Consider the following 25,941-nt stretch of genomic DNA (forward strand, 5'->3'; position numbering starts at 1 on the left):
AGTGGAGCACAGAATCTGGTCCAAGAAGTGAATATAGCTGAACCGCTTGGTAATAGTGACCATAATATAATAAAATGTAACATCCCTGTGGTGGGGGAACACCACAGCAGCCCATAGCATTTAATTTCAGAAAGGGGAATTACACAAAAATGAGGATGTTAGTTAAACAGAAATTAAAAGGAACAGTGCCAAAAGTGAAATCTCTGCAAACTATATGAAAACTTTTTAAAAGACACTATAATAGAGGCTCAAATTAAATGCATACCCCAAATTAAAAAATGTAGTAAGAGGACAAAAAAAAAGTGCCACCATGGCTAAACAAAGTCAAACAAACACTTAGAGGCAAAAAGGCATCCTTTAAAAAGTGGAAGTTCTTTCTATATTCCTCAATAGAATTTGAGCATAAACTCTGGCAAGTGAAGTATAAAAATATAATTAGGAAGGCCAAAAAAGAATTAAGAATAGCTAGCCAAAGACTCAAAAAGTAATAGCAAAAAAACCTAAGTATATCAGAAGCAGGAAGCCTTTCTAAACAACCACTGGAACCACTGGACAATCAAGATGCTAAAGGAGCATGTATCCCCTTTAAGGCCACTGTGGAGAAACTAAATGAATTCTTTGCATCAGTCTTCATGGCATTGGTCTTCACGGAGGGAGATTTCTGAACCTTTTTAGGTGACAAATCTGAGGATCTGTCCCAGATGGAGATGTCATTAGAGGAGGTTTTGGAACAAATTGATACATTAAACAGTAATAAGTCACCAGGACCAGATGGCAATCACCCTAGAGTTCTGAAGGGACTTAAATGTGAAATTGCACAACTACTAACTGTGGTTACGTACCCTATCATTTAAATCTGCTTCTGTACCAGATGACTGGAGGATAGCTAATGTGGCATCAATATTTTTAGAAGGCTCCAGAGACGATCCCAGCAATTACAGGCCGGTGAGCCTAACTTCAATACTGGGCAAACTTGGAAACTATAGCAAAAAACAGAATGATCAGACACATAGATGAACATGATTTGTTGGGGAAGAGTCAACATGTTTTTTGTAAAGGGGGAAATCATGCCTCACCAAGCTAATAGAATTCTTTGAGGGGGTCAACAAGCATGTGAACAAGGGGGATCCAGTGGATATAATATACTTAGATTTTCAGAAAGTCTTTGACAAGTTCCCTCACCAAAGGCTCTTCATGGATCAATAATTGGTTAAAAGACAGGAAACAAAAGGTAGGAATAAATGGTCAGTTTTCAGAATGAAGAGAGGTAAATAGTGGTGCCCCCAGGAGTCTGTACTGGGACCAATATATTCATAAATGGTCTGGAAAAAGAGGTAAACTGTGAGATGGCAAAATCTGCAGATACAAACCTATCCAAGATAGTTAAGTCCATGGGAGACTGCGAAGAGGTACAAAGGGACCTCACAAAACTGGATGATTGGGCAACAAAATGGCAGATGAAATTTAATGTTGATAAATGCAAAGTCATGCACGTTGGAAAACATAATCCCAACTATAAATATAAAATGATGGGGTCTAAATTAGCTGTTATCAGTCAAGAAAGATTTTGGAGTTGTTGTGGATAGTTCTCTGAAAACAGCCACTCAGTGTGCAGCAGTAATCAAAAAAAGCTAACAATGTTGGGAATCATTAGGAAAGGGACAGACAAGACAACAGAAAATATCATATTGCCTCTATATTCATCCATGGTATGCCCATATCTTGAATACTTCATGCAGATCTGGTCATCCCATCTCAAAAAAGATATATTGGAATTGGAAGAGGTTCAGAAAAGGGCAACAAAAATGATTAGGGGTATGGAACAGCTTCCATATGAGAAGAGATTAATAATACTGGGATTTTTCAGCTTGGAAAAGAGACAACTAAGGGGGGGGTCTATAAAAATCATAGAGGTAGATTGAGGTCTATGAATAGATAGAGGTCTATAAAAGCATGACTGGTGTGGAGAAAGTAAATAAGGAGGTGTTATTTACTCCTTCTCATAATACAAAAAGCTAAGGATCACCAAATGAAATTAATAGGCAGCAGGTTTAAAACAAACCAAAGGAAATATTTCTTCACACAAGGCACAGTCAACCTGTGGAACTCTTTGCCACAGGATGTTGTGAAGGCCAAGACTATAACAGCATTAAAAAAAGAACAGGTCTCTCAGTGGATATTAGCCAGGATTGACAGGGACCGTGTGCTTAGCCTTTGTTTGCCAGAAGCTAGGAATGGGCGACAGGGGATCGATCACTTGGCGATTACCTGTTCCGTTCATTCCCTCTGAAACACCCAGCATTGACCGCTGTCGGAAGACAGGATACTGAGCTAGATGGACCTGTGGTCTGACTCAGAATGGCCATTATGTTAAATCTTACTATGCAGCATCCCTTAGACATATTTTTTAAGTAATAATTTATTGTGCTATCAGATTAAAATATTGTACAGGACAGTTTCTCCCTACACTTTTATGGCATTAGCAAGCTACATGTTACTTGCACTCATTTCAGAACAAAGAAAAAAAAAAAGGATGACTTTCGCTTGTGCTGATTTATAATAAAATCCATTCACATCACCCCTTTTTGCCCCAAAGTACTTTACAAAGCACATACAAATCAGCACTGCATGTGCAGAATTTTAGATGCTGTGAGACACAGCATTTCAGATATTAACAAATAGTAAATTCCACAATAGGAGAGATACCAGCAGAGTTTGTGCCTAGAGCTCCTCATACCAATCAGCTCAGCTCTCACAGAGAAGTCAGATTGTTTTGCTGTAAAGAGATTTCACAATTGTAATGAGCGTGGTTTTCCAAAAATCCCTAAGCGTGGCAGGCAAATTCATTCTGTCTCCATGCATCCCCAGAAAGATTCCCCCATTTTTATTTAGTTTATTGCTATAATAAAATAAGCATTTTAAGCTGTATTTATAAGGCCCTGAACCTGCAGAGACTTGAGCATATGTTTATCATTACTCAGGTGTGGAAAGCAGAGACCCTCTTGTGGCACATGAAGTTAAGCATGTGTGTATTTGTATGAAAGGGGCCTGTTTCCTAATTTCTCCTGCTTTTGGTGTGTACGCTGTCTTCCTCCTGTCACCATCACTCCATCCTAAAATCTTTGGGGAGATGATGAAAAAGGCAGTTAACTTTGCTTCTGTCAAAGCACAGCATTGCAAGTTGATTTCATCATCTATCAATTTAATGGCAAGTTGGATTTGTTGTTTTAAAAGGAAGGAAAGAGGGGGGAAAAACAGGGGACCAAAGGAGAAGTGAGTTGCCCAGACACCACAGTGGAGGGTGTAGATTAGAGTATCGCGCTGACTGGTCAAAAGAAGGTGGGAAGCGGTTGGAGAAGAGTTTTTTTTTAAAACATAAATTTCAAACTTTTCCTGACAGCTCTAGCGTCCAACAGGCTGCTGCCACCGAGCCAGAAACGGCCAGTAATGTCCAATGGGCACAGCACGACCCCGGGCGCTGTGAAGCCTGGTCCGCGCAGGGCCGAGCGCGCAGTTCTTACGCTTTGGCTGGCAACAGCGGTGCCGGGTATTGGCCAGCGAGGCGCGGGGCTGAAGTGGGAGGAAGGAGGAGAGCGGAGGGGCGGGGAGACGTGCCTACGGGAAGGGAGAGAGAAGGGCAGAGGGAACGGGCACAGGGCAGCGGCCTGGCTCAGAGGCTGTCTTCAAGACGCTTGACCTTCAGTCCCGTCCCTTGGCCCTTTAATACCGAAAAGGAGTATTGAGGCCACAACCAGCCCGCGGAGAAGGGTGGGAAGCCAGTCTGACTGTGACGCTTCCCCCAGCAGGGGGCCGCCATATTGCAATACGGAAGAGGCGCCATTTTGCATCGGGGAGATTTGCTGGCTCTTCCTCTCCAACAGGGCGCCGCCATTTTAGATTACGGAATTCCTTCCCCCCTCAATGGTGGAGGTTCTCCACTAGGGCGCCGCCATTTTGGGTTACGAACGAAACGGCAAACCCACAGGGGTCCTCACCCTCCCTTCGTTTAGGTGCCTTCATAAAATGCCCGCTGAGAATCCCCTCTTTTTTCGCCCCGCTCTCAAGATGGCGTCGATGCGGGAGAGCGACACTGGCCTGTGGCTACACAACAAGCTGGGCTCCACGGACGAGCTGTGGGCGCCGCCGAGCATCGCCTCGCTGCTCACGGCCTCGGTGATCGACAACATCCGCCTCTGCTTCCACAGCCTCTCCTCGGCCGTCAAGCTCAAACTGCTGCTGGGGATGCTGCACCTGCCCCGCCGGGCGGTGGATGAGGTGAGAGCGGGGCAGGGGCTGCACGGGAACCGGGAGGGTCGGGTCGGAGCCTGGCCCGCCGCGCGGCTCCTGGCCCGCCGCGGGGGGTGAGGTGCCCGGGGCAGGCGGAGGCTGGGCGAGCCCGGCGAGGAGGGCGGCAAACGCCCCCGTGTGGCGAGGGCGGCGGTTCCCGCCCCCTCCCCGTTAAATGGCGTCTGAGGAGCCGCGCGCCGAGTCTCGCCCCCGCCCGCCGGACACACCCCCGGGTCGGTGAGGGGGTATTAGTGCTGCGCCCCTCCCCCCTCGGGGCGTTACACTCAGTAACAGCCCGCTGGGTATCAGTACTGCATCCCCTCCCCCCTTGCTCCTGCAACAGCCCGCTGGGTATCAGTACTGCATCCCCTCCCCCCTTGCTCCTGCTCCTGCCCCTGCTCCCCCGGGGCGTTACACTCAGTAACAGCCCGCTGGATATACCCCTCCCCTGCCCGAGGGTATCAGTACTGCATTCTCCCCCTGCTCCTGCCCCCCGGGGCGTTACACTCAGTAACAGCCCGCTGGATATACCCCTCCCCTGCCCGAGGGTATCAGTACTGCATTCCCTCCCCCCCCCGCCTGCTCCTGCCCCCGTGGGCGTTATACTCAGTAACAGCCCGCTGGATATACCCCCCTCCCACCCAAGCGTATCAGTACTACATTCTCCCCTCCCCCCGCCTGCTCCTGCCCCCCTGGGTGTTACACTCAGTAACAGCCCGCTGGGTATACCCCCTCTCCTGCCTAAGGGTATCAGTACTGCACCCCATCCCCCGTCCTGCCCCTGCCCCCTGGGGTGTTACACTCAGTACCTACCTGATCTGACTCCACACAGGCATCACCCATAATTCCCCAGCTGCCCCCTCCCTACATCCACTCCCAGGGGATCTGTAGGATGCATACCTGCCAAGCCCTCCCCCAGTTCCCAACCCGACCAGCCTCCCCAGTTTACACTGAAATAACTGTTCTGGATTGAGTGGTCAGCCCATTGAGACCTCATGCCCTGTGTCTCTTAGTGGGGAGAACGCTGGGAGCCTCTGCCTGATGGGTGACCTTGGCCAAGTCCCTTCCCACCTTTGTGCCTTAGTTTGCTCATCTGTAAAATGGTACTGTCCTCTTTTGATGAAAGTGCTATGTAAGACCTAGGCATTTAGCATTATTTGTTTAGCCAGTACTGTGAGGTTTCAGTCTGTGATGTGCCCAGAGACTTTCCTAATGGAAAGTGTAAAATGTAATCATAACTGTTACTTGTGGGCGGCACCCATATGGGTGCCATACAATCAGTTTTAAAAAGTCCCATCATTGCCCTCTTGTCTAAAATGTGTGTGTGAGGGGGGGTTGTTTTTCATCTTTAGGCTGATGAGTTATGAACTGTGAGACTTTCACCAGGTACAACTGCTAGTGCTATTGGCTTCCTTTTGGGGGATTGTGTCTCTGGGCCAGCAACTGTGCTTGGAAGTAGGCCAGAGGAGCAAACTATGTAGGGCAGTGGTTTTCAACCTGTGGTCTGCACAGTCTGAAATTTCCAAAGGGGTCTGCTGCTCCATTTGAAATTTTTTAGGAATCCGTAAATGTGGGGGGAAAGGTTGAAAACCACTGATATAGGAAATAGGCTGTGCCAAATTTCCTTCATCTCTCTTCCCTCAACAGCCATCTGCACAGAAGCTGAGTCTAAGGCTTGGTTTACACCTAAAACTTAGGTTGTTCAGGGCTGTGAAAAATTCATACCCTTCAGAGGCATAGTTAAGCTGACCTAAGCCCCTTATAGATACCACTAGGTTGATGGAAGAACTTTTTTGAAAACCTCACAAGGGGGTGGATTTACCACAGCGATGGAAAATGCCTTCTATTGCCGTCATCTACAACAGTGGTGTGCAAACTTTTCCAGTCACACCCCCCCCCCTTTACCATTCATGGAATTTGTTGCCCCCGGCCCATTGCCACCCTTACATCTGTGCTGCGGGTGAAGAGCAGCAACTGCTGGCCAGGCATTGCTGCCCTTACTTCTGCACTACTGCTGGCTGTGGCACTGCCTTCGGAGCTGGGTGGCTGGACAGTGATGCCTACTGGTTGGAGCATTCGTGTTGTTTGCGGCACAGGGGGACAATTTTTTTTAATCCTGCTCCCATCCCAACCTGCATTACCTACTCAATTTTTATCCCACAATACTCACTTTATTTTTATCCTGTTCCCATTATTATGGCAGCGCATCCTGCAGGACCTGTGGGGTGGGGTTTTTTCCTTTTTCCCCCCCCCCCCCCCCCCCAGGACCTCTTGCTCCCTGCATCCTCCCCCCACAAGTTTGCACACCACTGGTCTATAATGCAGCACTGCAGCTATGTTGCTGTAGCACTTGTAGTGTAAACATAGCTTAAAAGCCTTACCCTAGGGAGGACAGCAGCAAGTGCTGAAACTCGGAAAGGGGAAGAGCAGGGGTCTCTAGAGGGGATAGCGGAGGGATGTTGAAGCTCAAATGTCTAGGGGCTAGGAAATCAGAGTTGGCATGGCTAACTGCAGGTAGGAGGATGCTAACAGTCTGAGTGGGCTGTTTTGAAGTGGTATTGAGTTGGAAGTCAGGAATCTGCTGATTTGTGAGGGAATAGTTTGATAATGGGAGGGTATTCTGGAGCATACATTTCCACAACTTGAGTCTTGAGGGATTTGCACTCTACTTCATGGCCCACATTGTTCTGTTTCCTGACAACACCAATGAAGATAGTGTGCAGGTTCAGCTTGAGTCTCACCTTTTCACGGTAGATGTGCCCTTTGCAAGAGACCCATGTTTATAGATGCCATTGTCAGATAGGATATGTTTGTTGTTGAGGTGTGATAGTAGTATTCTAAACATGGTGTGGGGGAAATTGTAAATAAAATGGATTAGTGCACACTTCACCCTGGAGAAGTTACAACCAAATGTCCTAAAAGAGGTATGTGCACAAGCATCAAGTGTTTAAACCAATTGGTTTCAGAGTAGTGTGACTCAGAGTGGCTCTAGTATGTTTTTCTGTGCAGTCATTCACTCTGTGTCACTGCAGTCTGCTTTAAAAAGGGCGCCTTCTTAGCATATCTGCTTCCTGTGTATCTTTGAGACATACTGTAACTGCTTGCTAAGTGCCTGTCCCAGCTCTGTGTCTCTCACATTACAAATTCAATTATACTAATGCAAACTAAATAAAGGGGCCTCCCCAAAACCAGAAAATAAGAATCAGTCATACATGATCCCTCCATATCAAGACCCTAGCTCTCATTACACCCAGAACTAGCATAAAAGCCCCAGAAAGCTTAGGTAAAGAAAGGGGCCTGTTGTGTGCCCTGAAAGTTACCAGATTAGAGGTATTTTGGACCAAGAGGAATGAATTGAAAAGTTTTGGGCTCTTCATGGAGAACACTTGACTGGTTCTTGTCTCAAACTGATGGAGCTGCAGCTCAAGTGACACTGTAAAATAATCCATTGAAATGCTGCAAAGCCATCCATCAGAACAATACTTCTGAGATACTTTTTATTAAAATACCTCCTTAAAATTAATCCAAATTTAATTAGGCTTGGCAGGTCACTTCACTCATTTTGACTTTTGTTAGCCTTGCAGACTCGTTCAAACTATTGAAGAGTGAGCTAGTTTCTGTTCTACCTCATGTATTGTCAAAACAGCCAGCTCAGTTCTGAATATAAAAATTTGTACTGGTGGTGTTGACAGAAGCAGAAGTGCTGGCTTTTTCAGATTCTAGATGGAGTTTGTGGAGCTAGCAGCTACAAATATTATTGTTTGACTTGTAAACTGAGCAAGCTTGGTCTTGAGAGAGACTTGCACAATGTAATTTTTTAGTCCCTTTGCAGTGTACTTGTGATCTGTTAAAACTGCTAGGGTAAGTGACCTTTTCCTCCATTTTCACCCCCTTAAAACATAAACACAAAAAAAATCATTATATAGGTAAATTCAGTTGAAGATGAAAAATTTTGTAGTCAGATCCAAAACCTTTTTTTGCATTAGTTTTGTATTGTTAATAAAATAACCCAATGGAACAAAGCTATTTAACCAAAGGGAATTTAGTGATGAGCTCATTGAGAAGGAACAATTGTTACATCAAAAGTGCACTGTTTTATAATAAACTTGCTCAGATTAAATGATGATGATAAGGAAGTCATGTCAAACAGTGTTACAATCACACTTGTTACAGGATTACTTTAAAACAAGTAACAGCTGCTATTGAGCATATAACCTTACAATTTCTTGGTCTTTTGCACCAGAACAGCATTCATTTTTATATATGGTACAGCACTGAGACAGTGTCATCCCTTAACAACAACTACTAGTAATAATAATAATTAATACAGGAGAGCTGTGGCTATCTAAGAGTAAAAATTCTTAATGTATATTCAGACTGATTTTTTTTTAATTAGGTTGTATTATGAGTTGAATTTACCTGTGAAAATGACTTGGATTCAGTGAGATTGGACTTCATTAGTGTACTGCATGTTTTTCTTTATTCCTCATGTACATGTCTGCCCTGATCAGGTGTTAGTACTCAGAGCATTGATGTGGTTTGTGAAAATATTACGAGATTAGAAACAATGTTGCATCAGCTTTGTGGCTCTGAATGATGTGTACAGTGTGTGTAACTGGTGTATCATGTGTAGTATAGGTTTTAAACATCAAATTATATTGTGCTCTGTGGATGGTAGGTTGAATATAGGCTTTTTAAAGAGACTATTTTTCATCCTTCTAAAATAAGCACTGGGTGAAGTATATTGGTTAACAGTGGAACAGGATAATTTGGAAACCACTTCTGGACTACAATGAATGTTGGGATTAATAGAATACATGGTGTTATTTGATTTTAAAAGGATTTTTGATAGTCACTTGTCCATTTTTAATCCCTAAACCTCTCTTGGAAGTGTCAAGTCTATCTAAAAATGTATCCAGTGAAGGTGATTGATTCACAAACCTCTCTTGGCAGCTTGATCCATTGCTTAAGTGTTCTGCTCTTTTTTTTTTTTTTTTGGTCTCCTAATATTTTGCAACTTCCTTGGTACCTTTCATTCAGGAACTCCAAGTGTTTTACAAGTATTAATGAATTAATTATTCCAGCACTCCGGTGGGGTAGGTAATTAACCTACATTTTCCTTACCACACCATATACCCATTACTTCTTGTTTGTCCTCACTGACTAATTAGAATAATTGGTGCCTGTCTTCTTAACATCTCTGTGTATTTGTAGACAATTGTTAAATTCATTCTTCTTACTGCTTTTCTCTAAACTGAACATGGCAGCTCTCCTAACCATTCCCTAATGGATTCATTTCCCTAACCTTTTGTTCTTTTTCTTCTAAACCCTTTGCAGTTAATCAGAGTTTTGAAATGATATCGAAAGCTCAATGCAGTTCTGAGTTCTGAGGAATAATTACCCTTATTTATTTTGCATAATATACTCCTGTTAACGTGACCCATAGTGGCATGTGCATTTTTCTGCCAGGATTGCATTTACTCCTTTATGGCTAGGTTGTGTCATTATGATCTAGCCCTGCAGTTTGAGCAATGTGGTGTTGTGCTGCCCCTGGAGTACCCTGGGAGAGAGATTGTCTAAACCTGGAGTCGTGTTTGCACTCCCTGATGCACTAGCACAGGGATTCTCAAACTGGGGGTCGGGACCCCTCAGGGAGTCACGAGCTGTCAGCCTCCACCCCAACCCCCACTTTGCCTCTAGCATTTATAATGATGTTAAATGTACTAAAGTGTTTTTAATTCATAAGGGGGGGGGTCGCACTCAGAGGCTTGCTGTGTGAAAGGGGTCACCAGTACAAAAGTCTGAGGAAAAACCACACTAGCATAACTACACTGAAGGGTGCGGAGTCAAGGCTCTGCCCCCTTCCACCTTCGTGGGTGGGAAGCCAGCTGCCTCCTGCACACTAGAAGTGGTAGTATAAAGCACCAGAATACGGGAGTAGGGGGTTCTTTGAGCTGCATGTAAGACAATCACTATCTGTCATAATTTGTCATCCTTTACATTTTCCTGGCCCTCACTCATATTTCCTATCTTACAGTTTATTGAATCTGATTTTATATTGATCTTGGCCATTTTTCCATTTTATTAATTATATACTGTATTTTAATCCCTTGCTGCTAGAGTATATGTTATCCTTTTGACCTTTATCATCTGCAGATATTAATATACTCTCCACTCCATTCTTCAGATTAATGAAAATGCTGATTAATAATAGACCTTTGTGGACTCCTATTCAACATCACCTTCTTAATGGACACTGAACCATTAAAAACAGTTTAGGTTTCTTAGCCAGTAGTGAAACCACTTTATAATTCTATTTAATCCACACTGCATTAGTGGTAGAAATGGAAAGAAAATTAATAGGAACTACTTGGATGAAGTCCTGGAGCTCTTGTCTGGTTTTCTTGTCTGCTGCCAATAACTTGTCCCTTCTCTCCCATCCCCAAATGCTATGATTATTTGAAATTCTGATGGCTGTTTACTAGTGAAAATTAGTTTTGTTTTTTCATGTTAATCTTTATAGCAATGTTTGTCCAAGTTAAAGCCTTGCCATATTTTTGTCTGTCTGTACAAAATGTAATTAGCGCCTCATTTCCACAAGTACTAATTTCATTCCTTTTTTTTTTTAAAGTATTTTTGCTAAGCATTGATGTTTCAGGCAAGACCCATAACGACAACTGACAAACTATGTTGGACCTGATCCTGAAGTCTATGCTTAACAAGAGACTCGTTGGAGTCAATGAGAGATTTGCCTAAGTAAGGATTTCAAGATTTGGTCCATAATGAAATTAACAATGTTGAAATGTAGTTCTGCTTTGAAAAGTAACTGTAAAAATGGCATGTGAGATTCTATGTGCCTCTGACTTGCATATCATATATGCTCAGTTTGCAAATAAATACATATTTTTCTAACTGCCAGACCTGTAAACTTAATCTGGGATCAGAGAGGCCAGTGGTGGTCTTCCTGATGCAAAACTAGAGAAAAAAGGAGTTTGAGGAGATATATAAAGGGGAGGGCATTGAGGGTGCTTGGCCATATGTAGAAAGCAGCCTGAAGATAAAGCACTAACAGAATGGTGGGAAGAGGAGACAAAAGATCTTGACACTGAGGAAATTTATGGAAAAAATTACCACCAGATCAGCTGAACCAGTGTTAAAACTGGTGGGAATCATAATATAGACAGCTTTAGTCAGGTTCTAGCATCCTTACCATATAACTCAAACCTACTGAAAGCGTTATTGACTGTTCTGTGTTCACACTTACAATCCCTTAAAATCTCTATTCAAGTTCTAGAATTTGTATTGTGGACTGGAGATGTCAAAGCAGCCCTTTGTCCTGAGAAGTATCATACTCTTCCCTCCCATTCCCTACTTCATTCCTTTTTAAAAATGTAGCGGAAGCAGCTTCTGGTGGAGGCTGAAGCCCAATTTGGCCATCTTGCCCTCTGTTCTAGGATGACACTGGGTTTTTTGCAGTGCTTCATTTGTAGCAGGACTGAGTCCAGCACCTGTAGGCTTGGCAGTTCATAGCCCTGGCATCTCTGGGCTTGTTGCATCAGTTATGAAAGTAAAAAAAAAAAATTGCTTGAGTCCTAGCAACTAGTTGCTTGAGCCCCAGCACCTCTTTCACTACAAATTAAGCACTGTTTCTTGTGAGGATTTGGGAGAGGGAGGCTTTGGGGGGGAGCAGAGATTAGAAACTTGTGGAGACTTCTGTGCACAGCATAAATGAGACTGTAAATTAGCTTTCTGTAATTTAGGGTGTGTGTGTTGGGGCAGAGGGATCACTGTATAATCAACAAAATCAAAAGGACCATTGACTTTATTTCTGAGGTCTAAAGGTGCTTGGAAAAAGGGAGAACTGGGTTATAATTTAATCTACTATTTCGGTATAATACATTTTTTTAACAAGCAAAATATGTTCAAATAATAAAAGGCCTATTGTAAATTAATAAGAGAAAGGAAATACAGAGTTAAGGATGAAGATCTCTCCTTGACTTGTCTTGTTGTGTTTGGATACCTGAATACAGTGTAAATTGTGCCATATGTACTGCAATATGTGATCACAATGGGATATGGAAAGGGCCACATCTCAGTATTAAGTCTTAGTTTCCTTGCACTTGATCTTCAGATCCTTAGTGTTAAGGCTCTGTATTGCCAATATGTCTTAATAATGGTCACATCGTTTTTTTATTCTAATTTTTTTCTTGTGCTCTGATAAGCACGTGCTGCCTAAAACCACATCTTAGCTCTGCAAAAGAATGGAGAGATTTTAAAAAGTCAATTTTTAATGTTCAAATAAGACATTTTAAAAAGTTTTTAAATCTGAATTTTCAACTCTCTCAGGGACTGAGTTACCTGTGAATAAAGTATAATGATTAAAATCAAATTTCAATATGTAATTTCAGTGAGATGATTGTATTTTATTTATTTATTTATGCTACCAACTATAGATATTTTGATTAGTAGCTGAAATAAACTTACTTTCCCCCACTACAATCTCGTGATTTCTTCCCTTTTTCCCCAGTTGAACCCCCTGAAATAAGTTTTTAAAAATCCTCTTTTCTTTGTGTTATAACTCTCTGTAACAAAAAAGATGACCCTGGACATATGGCTTAAAGGCCTTGTTTAGCTGCGTTAGAGCATAATAATATGTATGGGTTCCCCACAGGAAGTAAATATTGTGCATGTTTGTACTGGTTTCTGAAAATATTTCCAAATACAAAGCAACCTTCTTAAAATTGTTTCCAATTTGTTGATTTTCTTTTCTCTTTTTTGTTAGATGAAAGGTGCACTGACTGAAATTATCCAGCTCGCTACCTTGGATTCAGACCCCTGGGTCTTAATGGTAGCTGATATTTTAAAATCCTTTCCAGATACTGGCTCCCTTAACCTTGATCTTGAAGAACAGAATCCCAATGTTCAAGATATTTTAGGAGAACTTAGGGAAAAAGGTAAGCAATCTTTTTTGTCTAAAATTACAATGCATATTTGACACTTTTGCATTCAAACCACTATGGGTGAAAGTCAAAGAGGCCAGGATAATACCATATGTGTTTAAGAATCTAATGGGAAGCAATAAATGTGGGTTGAATCCAGCAGCTCTTTGCCCCAGGAACTGTTCCATGTGAGGCAATGGGACTATGTTAGGAGTGCCTGATGTATAATTTAATAAATATTACTTTGGGATTAAACTTGTATAAACTGTTAAAAGATCATAAATTAAACATTGTTTTATTCCTGTCTTGCATTTTTTACTACTCTTCAAGGGACTTCCTGTTGTCTATTTGTTATTTAAAACTGTCACATTAGGAGAGAAGCTCTGTGCACTTGTTCATAGTTACCATAGCATGATATTAAGCTCTCTCTCTAAGACCCTGATCCCAAAGCAGTGAGCTTTGTGTGGGCAGACCCCTGTATGGAGCCTCATTAAAGATGAGGATGTACATCTGTACTTCGAGGAGCCAACTATTGCGCTATATAGATGGACTGCAACTATACTAGCAGTTCTTAGGAAGTGTCCCACTGGTGCAGCTTCACTACTGATGGCAGCAGTGAGAGCATTAGTGTAGACTAGACTGAGGCAGTTAAAATGCCTGGGCAATGTATATGCTAGTACTACCAGTGATGCAGTACCAGTGTTAGTGCAATACAGGAACTATCCCAAAAGTTGGAAGTGCCACTGAATGGAGTGGACAGGAATGGTTGTAGGAGCCAGGATACAGCAAAGTAATAGAAAAACTCCTTGGAAAGAGTACTTCATCGTGCTTGAAAATAGGAGTGATCATTTGCTTGTAGAAATCTTCACCTCTCGGTATTTTGTGGTCTGCCGGATTGTGTTTTCTGTTTTTTGGTTTTTTTTAAATGTAGCTTCTGAGTTAATCTTCAGCTGTTTTTTCCAGAGTACTGAAATATGTACAATACTTTTAAAATAATTTTACACTTAACTAGACAAATCTAACATGGCCGTCTTAAAAATATGTCCTGTTAAATCTTGGTGAAGGGTTACTTGCTATAACATAGCTAGAGTTGGCGGGTTTCTGGAAGTCTGATTATGAGCAAAACAGAAGCTTCCCTCAGTGCCTGAATAAATATTTTGAAGTTAAAAATCACCTGCACAAACTATATAAAAGTTGTCTTGTAATTATCTGTACAAGATGTTCTTTTACCCACATGCATTATGTTAACTCTCTATACAGTAAGTGAATGTGAAACATCAGCTATGTTGCCGTTGGAGTGCCAGTACTTAAACAAAAATGCCTTGACAACACTAGCTGGGCCACTTACTCCCCCAGTGAAACACTTCCAGCTGAAAAGAAAACCCAAAAGTGCCACTCTTCGAGCAGAACTCTTGCAGAAATGTAAGTAGTAAACCAGCTAGTTGATCAGATACAGTTACAGATAGGATTGTAAAAGGAAGGCATAGAATTCAGTCTGGTTCCTCAGTACAGGAACACGTATCATATCTTCCCTTCTTACAAGAATATGCGCTGGCTGGTTTTCCATAATACACAACAATGTGCAGAAGATCAGGACTAAGCCTATCAAAGCCATTCTGGCTGTCACCATATTAATATGCTAGTCTTGTTTTTATAATCTTAAATGCTGTTCAGATTTGAAGGCTCTAAAAAAATACATTTCCCCCCCCCCCCCCCCCCAAAAAAAAACCCAACAAAAACTAAGCAAGATTAGATTCTTTGGTGGTTATATTTAGTAATCTGTTTTAGAGACTCATCAGGAAGAGCTTTGGTTAAGATGCTTGGGGCTCTTACCACAAAAATGAAATTGGAACCTAGCTGAGCTTTGTCATATGTTTTTGCAACAGGGCGCAGAGGCAGCCAGTGCATGCTTTCCCTTGCTCATTGTGCCTACTGTGAGTGAAAGCCAAGAGGATTTTCATTAACAGAAGGCAGGAAGTCTAGCCACAGCCATTCTTTAACTGAGTGAACTTAGAATATTGTACTGTACACTGCACTTTGCTGTAGCAACTTGCTTTTACCTTTCTTTGAGTTGATTAGTCAATTGGATTGAATTCAAATATCAACTTGAGTATCTAAGCATTTTAAATGAAATTTTTACATTTTTAACTTTCTACTTTCCCACTCAAGTACCGTATATACTAATTCATTAGCCTAGCCCATTCATTTGTAAGCTGACCCCCTCCCCCGCAAAAATGGATAGGTAAAAATAGCAAAAACTGTATGACCCTTTCATAAGCTGACCCTGTATTTCAGGGGTTGGAAAACTTTGGCTCCCAGCCCATCAGGGTAAGCCGCTGGCAGTTAGGACGTTTTGTTTACCTGGAGCGTCTGCAGGCATGGAGCCCCTCAGCTCCCTGTGGCCACGGTTCGCCGTTTCGGCTCCCCCAGCTCCCATTGGCTGGGAACGGAGAACTGTGGCCACAGGGAGCTGAGGGGCTCCATGCCTGCAGGTGCTCCAGGTAAACAAAACAACAGTGTATTAGATCAGGGATCGGCAACCTTTGGCCCGCGGCCCACCAGGGTAAGTACCCTGGTGGGCCGGGCCGGTTTGTTTACCTGCTGCGTCCACAGGTTCGGCTGATCGCAGCTCCCACTGGCCGCGGTTTGCTGCTCTGGGCTAATGGGGGCGGCAGGAAGTGGCGCAGGCCGAGGAATGTGCTGGCCGCCGCTTTTGGTGTAGACCCATTTATAAGCCGACCCCCGCTCTTTGATGCATCACATTTTTACCAAAATATTCAGATTATGAACAAGTATATACGGGAGATTGTTTGTTTATTTTTGTTACTTTGCATACTTCTGTAACTTAGATTATCTGTTACACAATCCTTTTAATTTGTTTTTTTTTTTCCAAATAGTGCATTATGTGATTTGTCAAACATTGATGACCTGTGTCAATTAAAGATACAGTTTCCCATCTTGTACTAGATTAGGTCCTAAAAGAATTTTAGGTAGGATGTGCAGTAGTTTTCATTTCAAATACAAATTTTGAAATAACTAAAGCATTTCTCTTTATAGCAACAGAAACAGCACAACAGCTCAAGAAGACTGCAGGAGTGCCTTTCCATGCCAAAGGGAGGGGGCTGGTCAAAAAAATAGATACAACAAGTATGACTCGTTTTATATTACTGCTTGGTAGAGAATAATTTATATGTCTATACAGCTCATATGTAGGTAAAATTAGTGTTTGCAAAGAATAAAACTGCAAGGCTTATATTTTTAAAAACTGGATTTCAGAGAGGAGGGAAATGAAGCTCTATGGAAACATGAAAATAGAAAAATAATGATGCACTTTAGTGGAAGTAATCTTATATTGACTTTCACATATGGAAAGGAGAACATGTGATAAGCATAATATGGGGTAATTATTCCAGGTGAAATAGTTTGAAATTCCTGCTTGGAATTTTTTTCTTACATGTATAGATGAGGTTATATATAAAAATAGTATATTGTAATTCTTAAAATAAGGTTCAAAACTGTCAAACATAATTACCAAGAACATAAACAGTTCTGCGCATTAGAAGGGAAAATGCAGATAAAGCCTATCAAACACTGACTCGGAGAGATGCAAAGAATGCCTAGCTCTTACTAAGGATATTGTAGGAATTGAGAATAGTTGTTTTCTAAATGTAAATAACTATAAATATACCATTTTCTTGAAGTGTCAGTACCTTCAATATTTTAGGGTAGCAGTAGCACCGCTACAGTTAAAATTGCACTCAAGATTTCCATTTTAATGGGATGAAAAGAGTCTATAAAATGTCAGGTTTCAGAGTAGCAGCCGTGTTAGTCTGTATCTGCAAAAAGGACAGGAGTACTTGTGGCACCTTAGACTAACACATTTATTTGAGCATAAGCTTTCGTGGGCTACAGCCCACTTCTTCGGATGCATGGAATGGAACATATAGTGAGGAGATAGATTCAATGTTTGTAATGGCTCAGCCATTCCCAGTCCCTATTTAAACTTAAGGTGATTCGTGGGCTATGCTCAAATAAATGTGTTAGTCTCTAAGGTGCCACAAGTACTGCTGTTCTTTTTATAAAATGTCAGTGCTCTGAGAGAATCAGTTCCAAGTGTTTTGTTATTTCTGAACTGCTTCAATTTTCTGTATCAGTTTGTAGTGGAAAAAAAGTTAAGGCCACTTAGGCCAGCTTTTGAAACTGCTGTGCAACTAAACAATGTTAGTGCCTGAAGCTTTTCCTTCGGGGCCTTCCTACGGCAATCTGAAGTATGAAAATTGGTCTGATTCTTTGCTATGAGTAGATTAGAATAATATTTGTTAAAAGTTGCATTTCTTTAAAATAAATAGTTATTTAAGCTTTAAAATGTTACTGCTTGAATGTTGACATTGATACAGTGGTACTGATCAAGGTTGACACTGGTATAAGATAAGGTATATTGGTAGCACAGGAGCTACGTGGACACAATTTGCTGAAGACACAAGTTATAAGGGTAGTGTTGGAGTTAGATCATCCTAAACCCCTTGTCATTGTTCTGACATTTATCAGACATACTGCTTACTACCACACTACAGGCGTTCCGACCCTAATGAAGTGTGTCTTTGTCCCCAGCTAGAGGACAGACTACAGATAGTGGTTTGTCTACTCTAGACTTGGAGCTAATAAAGCTGTCTCTTTAGCTCAAGCACTAGAGGCTCATACTTTTAGATCCTGAAGTCTCAGGTTTAATCCCCTGGATCCATGTGGGGATTGAAACTCCTGTCAACCTCAGAAGTTTGGGACAAGCTTCCCTGGCCAGGGTGTAATCCATGCTTACAGTGTTTCTCTTTGTATCCCACTCGTCAGGCTTTTCTAATGCAAAATAAGCCCTGGACCTTTGGATTTTAAAGCTATTGTTTTGAGCTAGAGGATTAGGCCATTTGGGCAGAAGCAGACTCTAAAAGCTTAGTATGTGGGGTAGCCACTGTAGGAAACAAAGTCTTACAGGGTTAACATTGGTTACACATTTTTTTTGTAGAGGTGGTGGTTCAGGACATTTTAAAATAGGTTATATCTTAGAAGTGGTGGAGGACAAAATGATGTCAGTGTATTCTGAATCCTTGTGCCATCAGACATGGCCTTCAAACAGTGTATTAAACAGTTTAATACTTTGGTCATACATAACAAATGTCATCACTGTCAGTTGCTATTGATCTTGCCTTGTGTGCAGGAGCTAGTCTCATCTGCAAGAGCCCCCATGCATGTGCCCTCCTCTGTCTGACTTCCTGATTCTGGCCTCTTTTTCACCCAGCCCCCAGCTTCCTCTGGCAGATTGAAAAGCTTCAGTAAGCTCACACGTGCCTGTGATCCCGGGAAAGGATGCCAGCAGGAATGTGTTGTAGGTCACTTAAGATTTTCACAAAGATACATGTTACATTTAATTCACATGTGACACTTCTTGAGGGTACCTATGGTGAGACACACCTGTACCACCTGCCCTCATCTGTGCTTACTGTGGGTCAGCTCCCCAGCTTCACCAGCCTCTGGAAATACAATCACTGACTTCCACGCTCCGCAGGCACTGCTGTCTTTACAGGTTAACAATAGGCACAGTCCAACCCCCGAGTTCTCCACGTGTCTCCCTAGAGTGCCCGATCTCTGGATGCTCACAGAATTCCCAGAGCCTCTGCTCCCAAAAGAACAGTACATCTCAGCTTACCAGTTATACCTTAGATCACAGCTCTGCTTAACACCCAGCAGTTAGAGAACAGATCCAAGTGATAGCAAGTAGAAATATTGGAAGCAAAGGGTTACATATAACCAAGTTCATAATATGCATTCTAGAACTTAGACACTCCTTGGCCAATAAAGTAAGTCTAAGTTTAGTTCATCCCAAAGTCTTCCCAGCATTTTTCAATGAAGCCTGGCTGTGATCCTTTTTTCATAAAGCGCACACGCTGTCAGCTTACTTTCTACATGAAGGATGCAGAGTGAGTTCCTCTTTCTATAGTTATAGTCCAAAAATCTATTGTCTTCACTTGTAAACTGGATTCCCTTCTGCTGGGTTATTTCTTCCTGTAAATTCCTCTCGAAGATTTTACAATCCCTTCATTACTGTTCAGCTCAGACTGTAAATGGGTATCCATTGTGAACCACACAATACTCAATTTACATATAGCCAGACAGACACACATCTCTTGCCTGAAAGAAACGTCTCTCTCACCTTCTGGTTACCAGCTCCAATTCACAGACCTTAGGAACATAATTTTCTATGTATATATACACATACACACACACACACACGACTCCTTGAATATTATCTATGTATACATTTCACAGTGATTATGATCACTAGGATTACATCGCACCCTTGGCAAACTAATGTGAAGAGATCAGACCCAGTGAATCCCTGTATCACTTATGCGCCCCTTTGCCTTCTGCCAGTTGGCACCAAGATGTCCCAGGTCACACTGCACAACTGCTGAGGTGGAAAGTTTAGTAAACATTTTGGGCATTTGTCACATGTTAAGTGCTGGTGTCACACACTTAATGTGGCCATCCACAGATTCCCAGAATACTGGGCATTCCAGCACGTCTGGGAACTGCATGACCCCACCCCTGCCTGTATGACCCTGCATTCACAATGCATGCAAGATCACGCTGGCAGGGATGGAGTGGCGCACTCTTCAAAATGGCATCCCCCATCCAGCACTAAACAAAACCATGTCCAGTTTTGTCCCAGTACTGGATGGGGGACAAACTAGCCCAAAAGAGGACTGCCTCGTATAAAACCAGACGAGTGAAATCTACCAGTATGTGTAGGGGACCAAGGTAGAGAGGTGCGCTTCACATTGGGTCACATTGAGGATGCATCCAGAGTAGGAACATGGTAGCCAGACCTGCTGTTGGAGTGCAGACATGCACCTGCTCCTGCAGCCACTCCTGCCTATATGCAACTTCCAGAAGTGCAGGTTAGGCTGTGGCGTTTTTTAGGAAGCGAGTGATGGTGTAGACTCCTTCGCAGAGGGTTACTCTGGCTGATGGATTATCATCACTGCTAATACAGCTGGTTGTTTTTTTACATAGTTACTTTCAATAACTGCACCTTCTCACACCTTGAGGAACATCTATGCAGCCGGAAGCAGTTTCAGGCAATGCAGTTTCTCTATCTCTATTTCCTCTTCTACCTACAGTAGATGTTTTCTGGAACTACAGTTATCTGTGCTCTTATCTGCCTTTTCTCAACCAGGCAGCTGGAAGGCAGTGAGGCTGCATTATCAGTGTCTGGTGACAAGGAGATGTAGAGACATGTTATTGTCTGCCCAAGTGCCCTCACAAGAAAAAGGAAGGTGATAGAACAGATTTCCGCATAACACATGAGAACCTTCAGAACATCTGAACAGCTTCTCAGAATCCTGCTTGGATCTCTGAGAGGAAAGAAGAGAAGCATCAAAATTCAATCTTATCTACCCCCATCAGGATCTGCAGAAGAGTCTCAAAAACTTATGGTCAATAGCATCAAAAGTCGCTGGACAATTAAAATAAAATCTCTACATGGAAACCTGAGTTCCCTTCATCCATAGGAGAAGATAATCAGCCAACAAAATGAATGGATACACTCTGTTAAATCCAGGCCAAAAACCTGATTGGAAGCAGGAAAGTCAAGTAGAACACCAATTACTTTTATCCTCTTTCTAAGAAAGGGGAAGGTTGGAGACATCAAGGTGGCTTCTAACTGCTTGTTTGAGGGAAGTTGATAAGCAATATGTTGCTCCTTCCCATAGCTTAGCTTAATTTTCATAAGCTATTAAGAAGTTAAGTGCTTTCCTGCTTTCTTTATGTATGCATCCAAAACACATCTTAAAGCATATTAAGGTTGCAAAGTCAAGGACTCAAAAGTTAGGAAATGTCCAAATTAAAGCTGCTTGTGTTAAAGCTTCATTTGGAACCCTTGCATTATGATTTAGACTTTAATTACATGATTACATACTATTATTTTTCCACAGGGTCTCAGTCTCATTCAGGGAATGGGTAGTCACTCCATGTTTCTTTTATCCTCCACATTCCTTCCATACCTCTTCTCTTATGCAATCCTACCATCACCCTCTGCTCCTATCCACCCTCATCACCAGCTGCTGCACCCCTCTGACTCTCTCCATCCTCTGGCTCCTGCAGTCTCAAGTGTATTTCAGCCAGAGATACACAAATAACATGGTCAATTTCATCTCAAAAGGTTAAAGTATGGTAAAGTATAAGCAACTGAAAACTCATATCATGGAAAACGTCAGGCAGCCTTAACTATAGGAGGTGCTACCAGCTGTGCCTATAATTCACCTTGATTAAATTCAGCCTTTAGCAGTAAGCAGAGTTTGATGTAGTTCGGTAGCAATACGTCTCTTTTAATAGATTGCTTTATTTAAATTCTTGTGTATGAAAAGATATCTGTATGCACTTAACTGTGTAATAATAGTGGCTCATCCTTAAATCTTTGGGTCATAAATTCTGACCCAGTGAACTCCTTTTATTAACATTTTTGCGGGCTAAAATAAACCTCTGAGGTGCATCTGATGTATATCTATAGACCATTCCATCCAAGAAGCTTTTAAAGCTACAGTACAAGAAATGAGAAGTCTCTAGGAGTCCAGATCTCATAATTCTTTACAACTGATGTTGCTGATTTTTTTTTTCTCCCCTCCCCCAAAGCCCCGCTCAAAGGAATACCAAAACAAGCTCCATTCAGGAGTCCCACAGCACCTAGTGTATTTAGCCCTGCTGGAAACAGAACCCCTATACCTCCATCAAGAACACCTCTGCGCAAAGAAAGAGGAGTGAAGGTAGGTAGTAGCCTTTTAAAATACTGTTGCATTTTCCCGTTAGTCCCCAACCTCTAATCAAAAGTGAACGATAGTTTGCTGACTTTGGTTATAGAGCAGTTAATTTTTTTTGTTAGTTTCCAAAGTATTTCAGCAAATACTACAAATCAAATACTACTCTTTTTTAAAAATGAAAAACCAAATGCACAATTACAAAATATGGAATAACTGGGTAGGTTGCAGTACTGCTGAAAAGGGGATCTATCTGGTGGTTATACACCTCTACCCTGATATAACGCGACCCGATATAACACAAATTCAGATATAACGTGGTAAAGCAGTGCTCCGGGGAGGGCGGGACTGCGCACTCTGGCGGATCAAAGCAAGTTTGATATAACGCAGTTTCACCTATAACGCAGTGAGATATTTTGGCTCCCGAGGACAGCATTATATTGGGGTAGAGGTGTAGTGGATCACAAATTGAATATAAACTGACAAAGTGATGCAGTTGCAAAAAAGGCTAATATTCTGGGGTGTATTAACAGGAATGTTATATATTAGACATAGGAGGTAATTGTCTTGCTGTGCTCAACACTGGTGAGATCTCAGCTGCAGTATTGTGTCCACTTCTGGGGAGGCGCATTTTAGGGGAGATGTGGCTAAATTGGAGAGCGTTCACAACAAAAATGATAAAAGGTTTAGAAAGCCCGATTGATGATGAAAGGTTTAAAAAACTGGGCAAGAAAAGACAGGAGGAGGGAGAGAGGGGATCTGATCAGTTTTCAAATATGTTAAAGGCTGCTTTAAAGAAGACATTGATTGTTCTCCATGTCTACTGAAAGTAGGACAAGTAGTAATGGGCTTAATCTGCAGCAAAGGAGATTTAGATTAGATATTAGGAAGAACATTCTAACTGTAAGGATAGTTTAGCTCTGGAATACTCTTCAGAAGGAGGCTGTGGAATTGAAGGTTTTTAAGAACAGGTTAGACAAACACCCTTTAGAAGTGGTTTAGGTATACTTGGTCCTTGGCAAAAGGGACTAGACTTGATGACCTCTCAAGGTCCCTTCTAGCCCTGCATTTCTGTGATTCTATGAAATACCTTTTTGTAAGGCATTTCAATTCAATAATTAATTATTATTTTTTGGTAGCTACTAGATATCTCAGAGTTGGATATGGTTGGTGCTGGTCGTGAAGCAAAGAGAAGAAGAAAGACTTTAGGTTGGTACAACATGTCTGTAAGGTGTATAAATGTTAATAACTGAAACTACCTTGAGAACAAGATCCAGATATTTCATTTTCTTAAATCCAACTTTTAATTTAAAATTATCAAATCAGATGGATTTAAACTTGAGAGAAGGTTCCTCCCTTTGGAAAAAATGGCTACTAACCTTCCATAACTGTTCTTTGAGATGTGTTGTTCATGTCCATTCCAAAGAAGATGACTCCCAAGCCATGGCGCAGGTGGAGGATGGAGTTTATTGGCATGCTGATTGTTAATACCGCTTGGCTGAAACCTACATCATCTCTAGCCTGTTGGGTGATGGCGTAATGGGATGCAAAATAGTGAACTGATGACCACATTGCCACTCTACAGATGTCCTGCTTAGGAACTGGAGCTACAGACACCACTGAAGATGCGTGAGCCCTTGTAGAATGCGCCGTCAAGGCAGGAGAAGCAGGGACCTTTTGCCAGGTCGTAGCATATGTGGATACGTGATGATAAAAGTCTCTGGGCCAAGACTAGAAGGCCTTTTGTTCTGTCTGCAATGGCTACCCTTTCTGTGTAGGCAAGTGCACGTCTTTGATGTCTCGAGTGGAGTCCCTATTCCTCCTTGTTGGCATGCGGCTTCAGATAGAAGACCAGTAGGAAGATATCCTGGTTACTATGAAATTGTGAGACCACCTTTAGAAGGAAGGCCAGATGTGGCTGCAATTGAACCATGTCCTTGAAGACTGTATAAGGTGGTTCCAAAGTAAAGATTCAGATCTCCAACACCCTCTGGCAGAAATAATGGCCACCAGGAAGGCCACCTTCCAGGATAGGTAGAGCAGAGATCACATTGCCAGCGGTTCAAATGGAGGTCCTGTTAGCCTTGCTAACACCAAGTTGAGGTCCCAGGGAGGGAGTAGCTGCCATATCTGGGGTTATAACCTCTCCAGGCCCTTAAGAAAATGACTACAATTAGAGTTTGAGAAAACAGAATGACCATTCACCCATGGGTGAAGAGCCGAGATCGCAGCTAGATGGACCCTAATAGATGACACAGTTAGGCCTTGTTATTTCAAGTGGAGTAAGTAATCTAAAATGAAAAGTGGTGTTGACTGTGCATGTGAAACACACTTCTGCATAGACCAGTTCAAGAATCTTTTCCACTTTGGCAGATAAGTGGCTCTAATGGACAGTTTTCTGCTCTTCTAAAGCACCTCACAAACCAGTTCAGAGCATGCTAGCTCTGTGGGGTTCAGCCACAGAACTTCCCTTCATCTCACAGTCTGGACTCTATGTTCATATGATGTTGGTGGCTGTGGTCCTGGGAGATCAGGTCCGGAAATGGATGCAGGCAGATTGGCGTTTCCACCAAGAGGTGTAGTAGGGTGGTGAACCAGTGCTGATATAGCCATGCCAGGGCTATTAGATGCGTCTTGTCCCTTCTGACCTTCAGCAAGACCTTGTGAATGAGAGGGATGGGAGGGAATGCGTGCTGATCCGTCCAAGGGAGGAGAAAAGTGTCTGAGTGACCCAGGAAGGAGCAGAACTGAAGACATTTCTTGTTATACTGGAGAGTCCCCCACTTCTGAAAGATGCCTTTCATGACATCTGGACAGAGGGACCACTTGTGGTGGTTGGAAAAGGATCTGCTGAGGTGATCCACTGGCTCGTCCCGTGCCCTGGAAGATAGGAGGCTTTGAGGTAGATCGAGTGAGCTAGGCAGAATTCCCACAAGAGAGAAGCACACTCCACACTGCTTCTTTTATATAAAACATCGCTATCGTATTGTCTGTAAGACCCAACATGCACTTGCCCTTCAGATGGGGTTGGAAGGCCTGACAGGCTAGGCAAACTGCCCTGAGCTCCTGATGTTGATGTGTAGCAAGAGCTCTTCCAAAGACCAGAGTCCTTGAGTCCTGAGGGTCCCAAAGTGAGCTCCCCAGCCCGTTGCTGACATGTCTGTGACGACAGACATTGATGGTTGGGGTCTCGAGAATGGGACTTGGTTTGGTCTAACCACCAAAGAAAGGAGGCGATCACTGATGACCATATCCAGGTATACCATGCCTGAAAGGGTCTGAACTGTAGTCTTGCATGCTTCACCACATAGGTTCATGATGCCATATGGCCCAGGAGCTTTAAGCAGTCTCATGCCATGGTAATGGGATGGTTTCTGAAGCTTTCAATGAGCACCCCTATTGTTTGGAACCGGGTTTCCAGGAGGAAGGCTCTGGCTTGGACCAAATTGAAAATCGCCCTGATGAATTCTGTCTTTTGAACTGGAGAGAAAATAGACTTCTGTATATTTATTAACAGACCTAAGTCCTAGAAAGTTGGCTGTGTTATACATGTCTCCATCTGGGCCTTGCTCCGACCTCTGATCAACCAGCTGTTGAGATAAGGGTAGACCTGAACCCAGTCTCCTCAGGAAGGCTGCCATGCACTTTGTGAACACCCAAAGGGCTGCTGACAGGCCAAATGGGAGAACGACAGATTGGTAGTACACATGATTCACAATAAATCCGAGGAACCTTCTGTGTCCCTGAAAGATTGAAATATGAAAATAAGCATCCTTCAAATCGAGGGCAGCATACCAGTTCCCTGAATACAGGGAATGATGAAGGTCTTTTATGCTAGAAGTTGCTCGTGAGAAGGGTCTTTAAAGAGAGCCCGGGGAGGGGTGCGAAAGAGGGGAACAACTGAATTGAAG

The 25,941-nt window shown here is 42.5% G+C and overlaps 1 protein-coding gene across 5 annotated transcripts in view; it reads left to right on the plus strand.

The window, feature by feature from the left end:
• The first annotated feature begins 3,415 nt into the window (after positions 1 to 3,415).
• NELFA (negative elongation factor complex member A) overlaps positions 3,416 to 25,941 on the plus strand; it is a 38,760-nt gene continuing 16,234 nt past the window's right edge. Inside the window, exons 1-7 of one of the 5 annotated variants that reach the window (XM_039541185.1) lie at positions 3,416 to 3,547; positions 4,066 to 4,275; positions 13,070 to 13,241; positions 14,487 to 14,648; positions 16,284 to 16,373; positions 21,909 to 22,039; positions 23,170 to 23,239. In XM_039541185.1, coding sequence (XP_039397119.1) covers positions 4,066 to 4,275; positions 13,070 to 13,241; positions 14,487 to 14,648; positions 16,284 to 16,373; positions 21,909 to 22,039; positions 23,170 to 23,239 — 835 coding nt within the window. In that variant the 5' untranslated portion in view covers positions 3,416 to 3,547. Of the gene's footprint in view, positions 3,548 to 3,606; positions 4,276 to 4,512; positions 4,521 to 10,918; positions 11,044 to 13,069; positions 13,242 to 14,486; positions 14,649 to 16,283; positions 16,374 to 21,908; positions 22,040 to 23,169; positions 23,240 to 25,941 lie in introns of those variants that run through there. The other 4 variants (XM_039541186.1, XM_039541187.1, XM_039541188.1 and 1 more) reach the window with 4 other exon arrangements.

Source organism: Mauremys reevesii, linkage group 5 (genome assembly GCF_016161935.1).
Source record: "Mauremys reevesii isolate NIE-2019 linkage group 5, ASM1616193v1, whole genome shotgun sequence".
In the NCBI taxonomy this organism is placed as follows: Eukaryota; Metazoa; Chordata; order Testudines; family Geoemydidae; genus Mauremys; species Mauremys reevesii.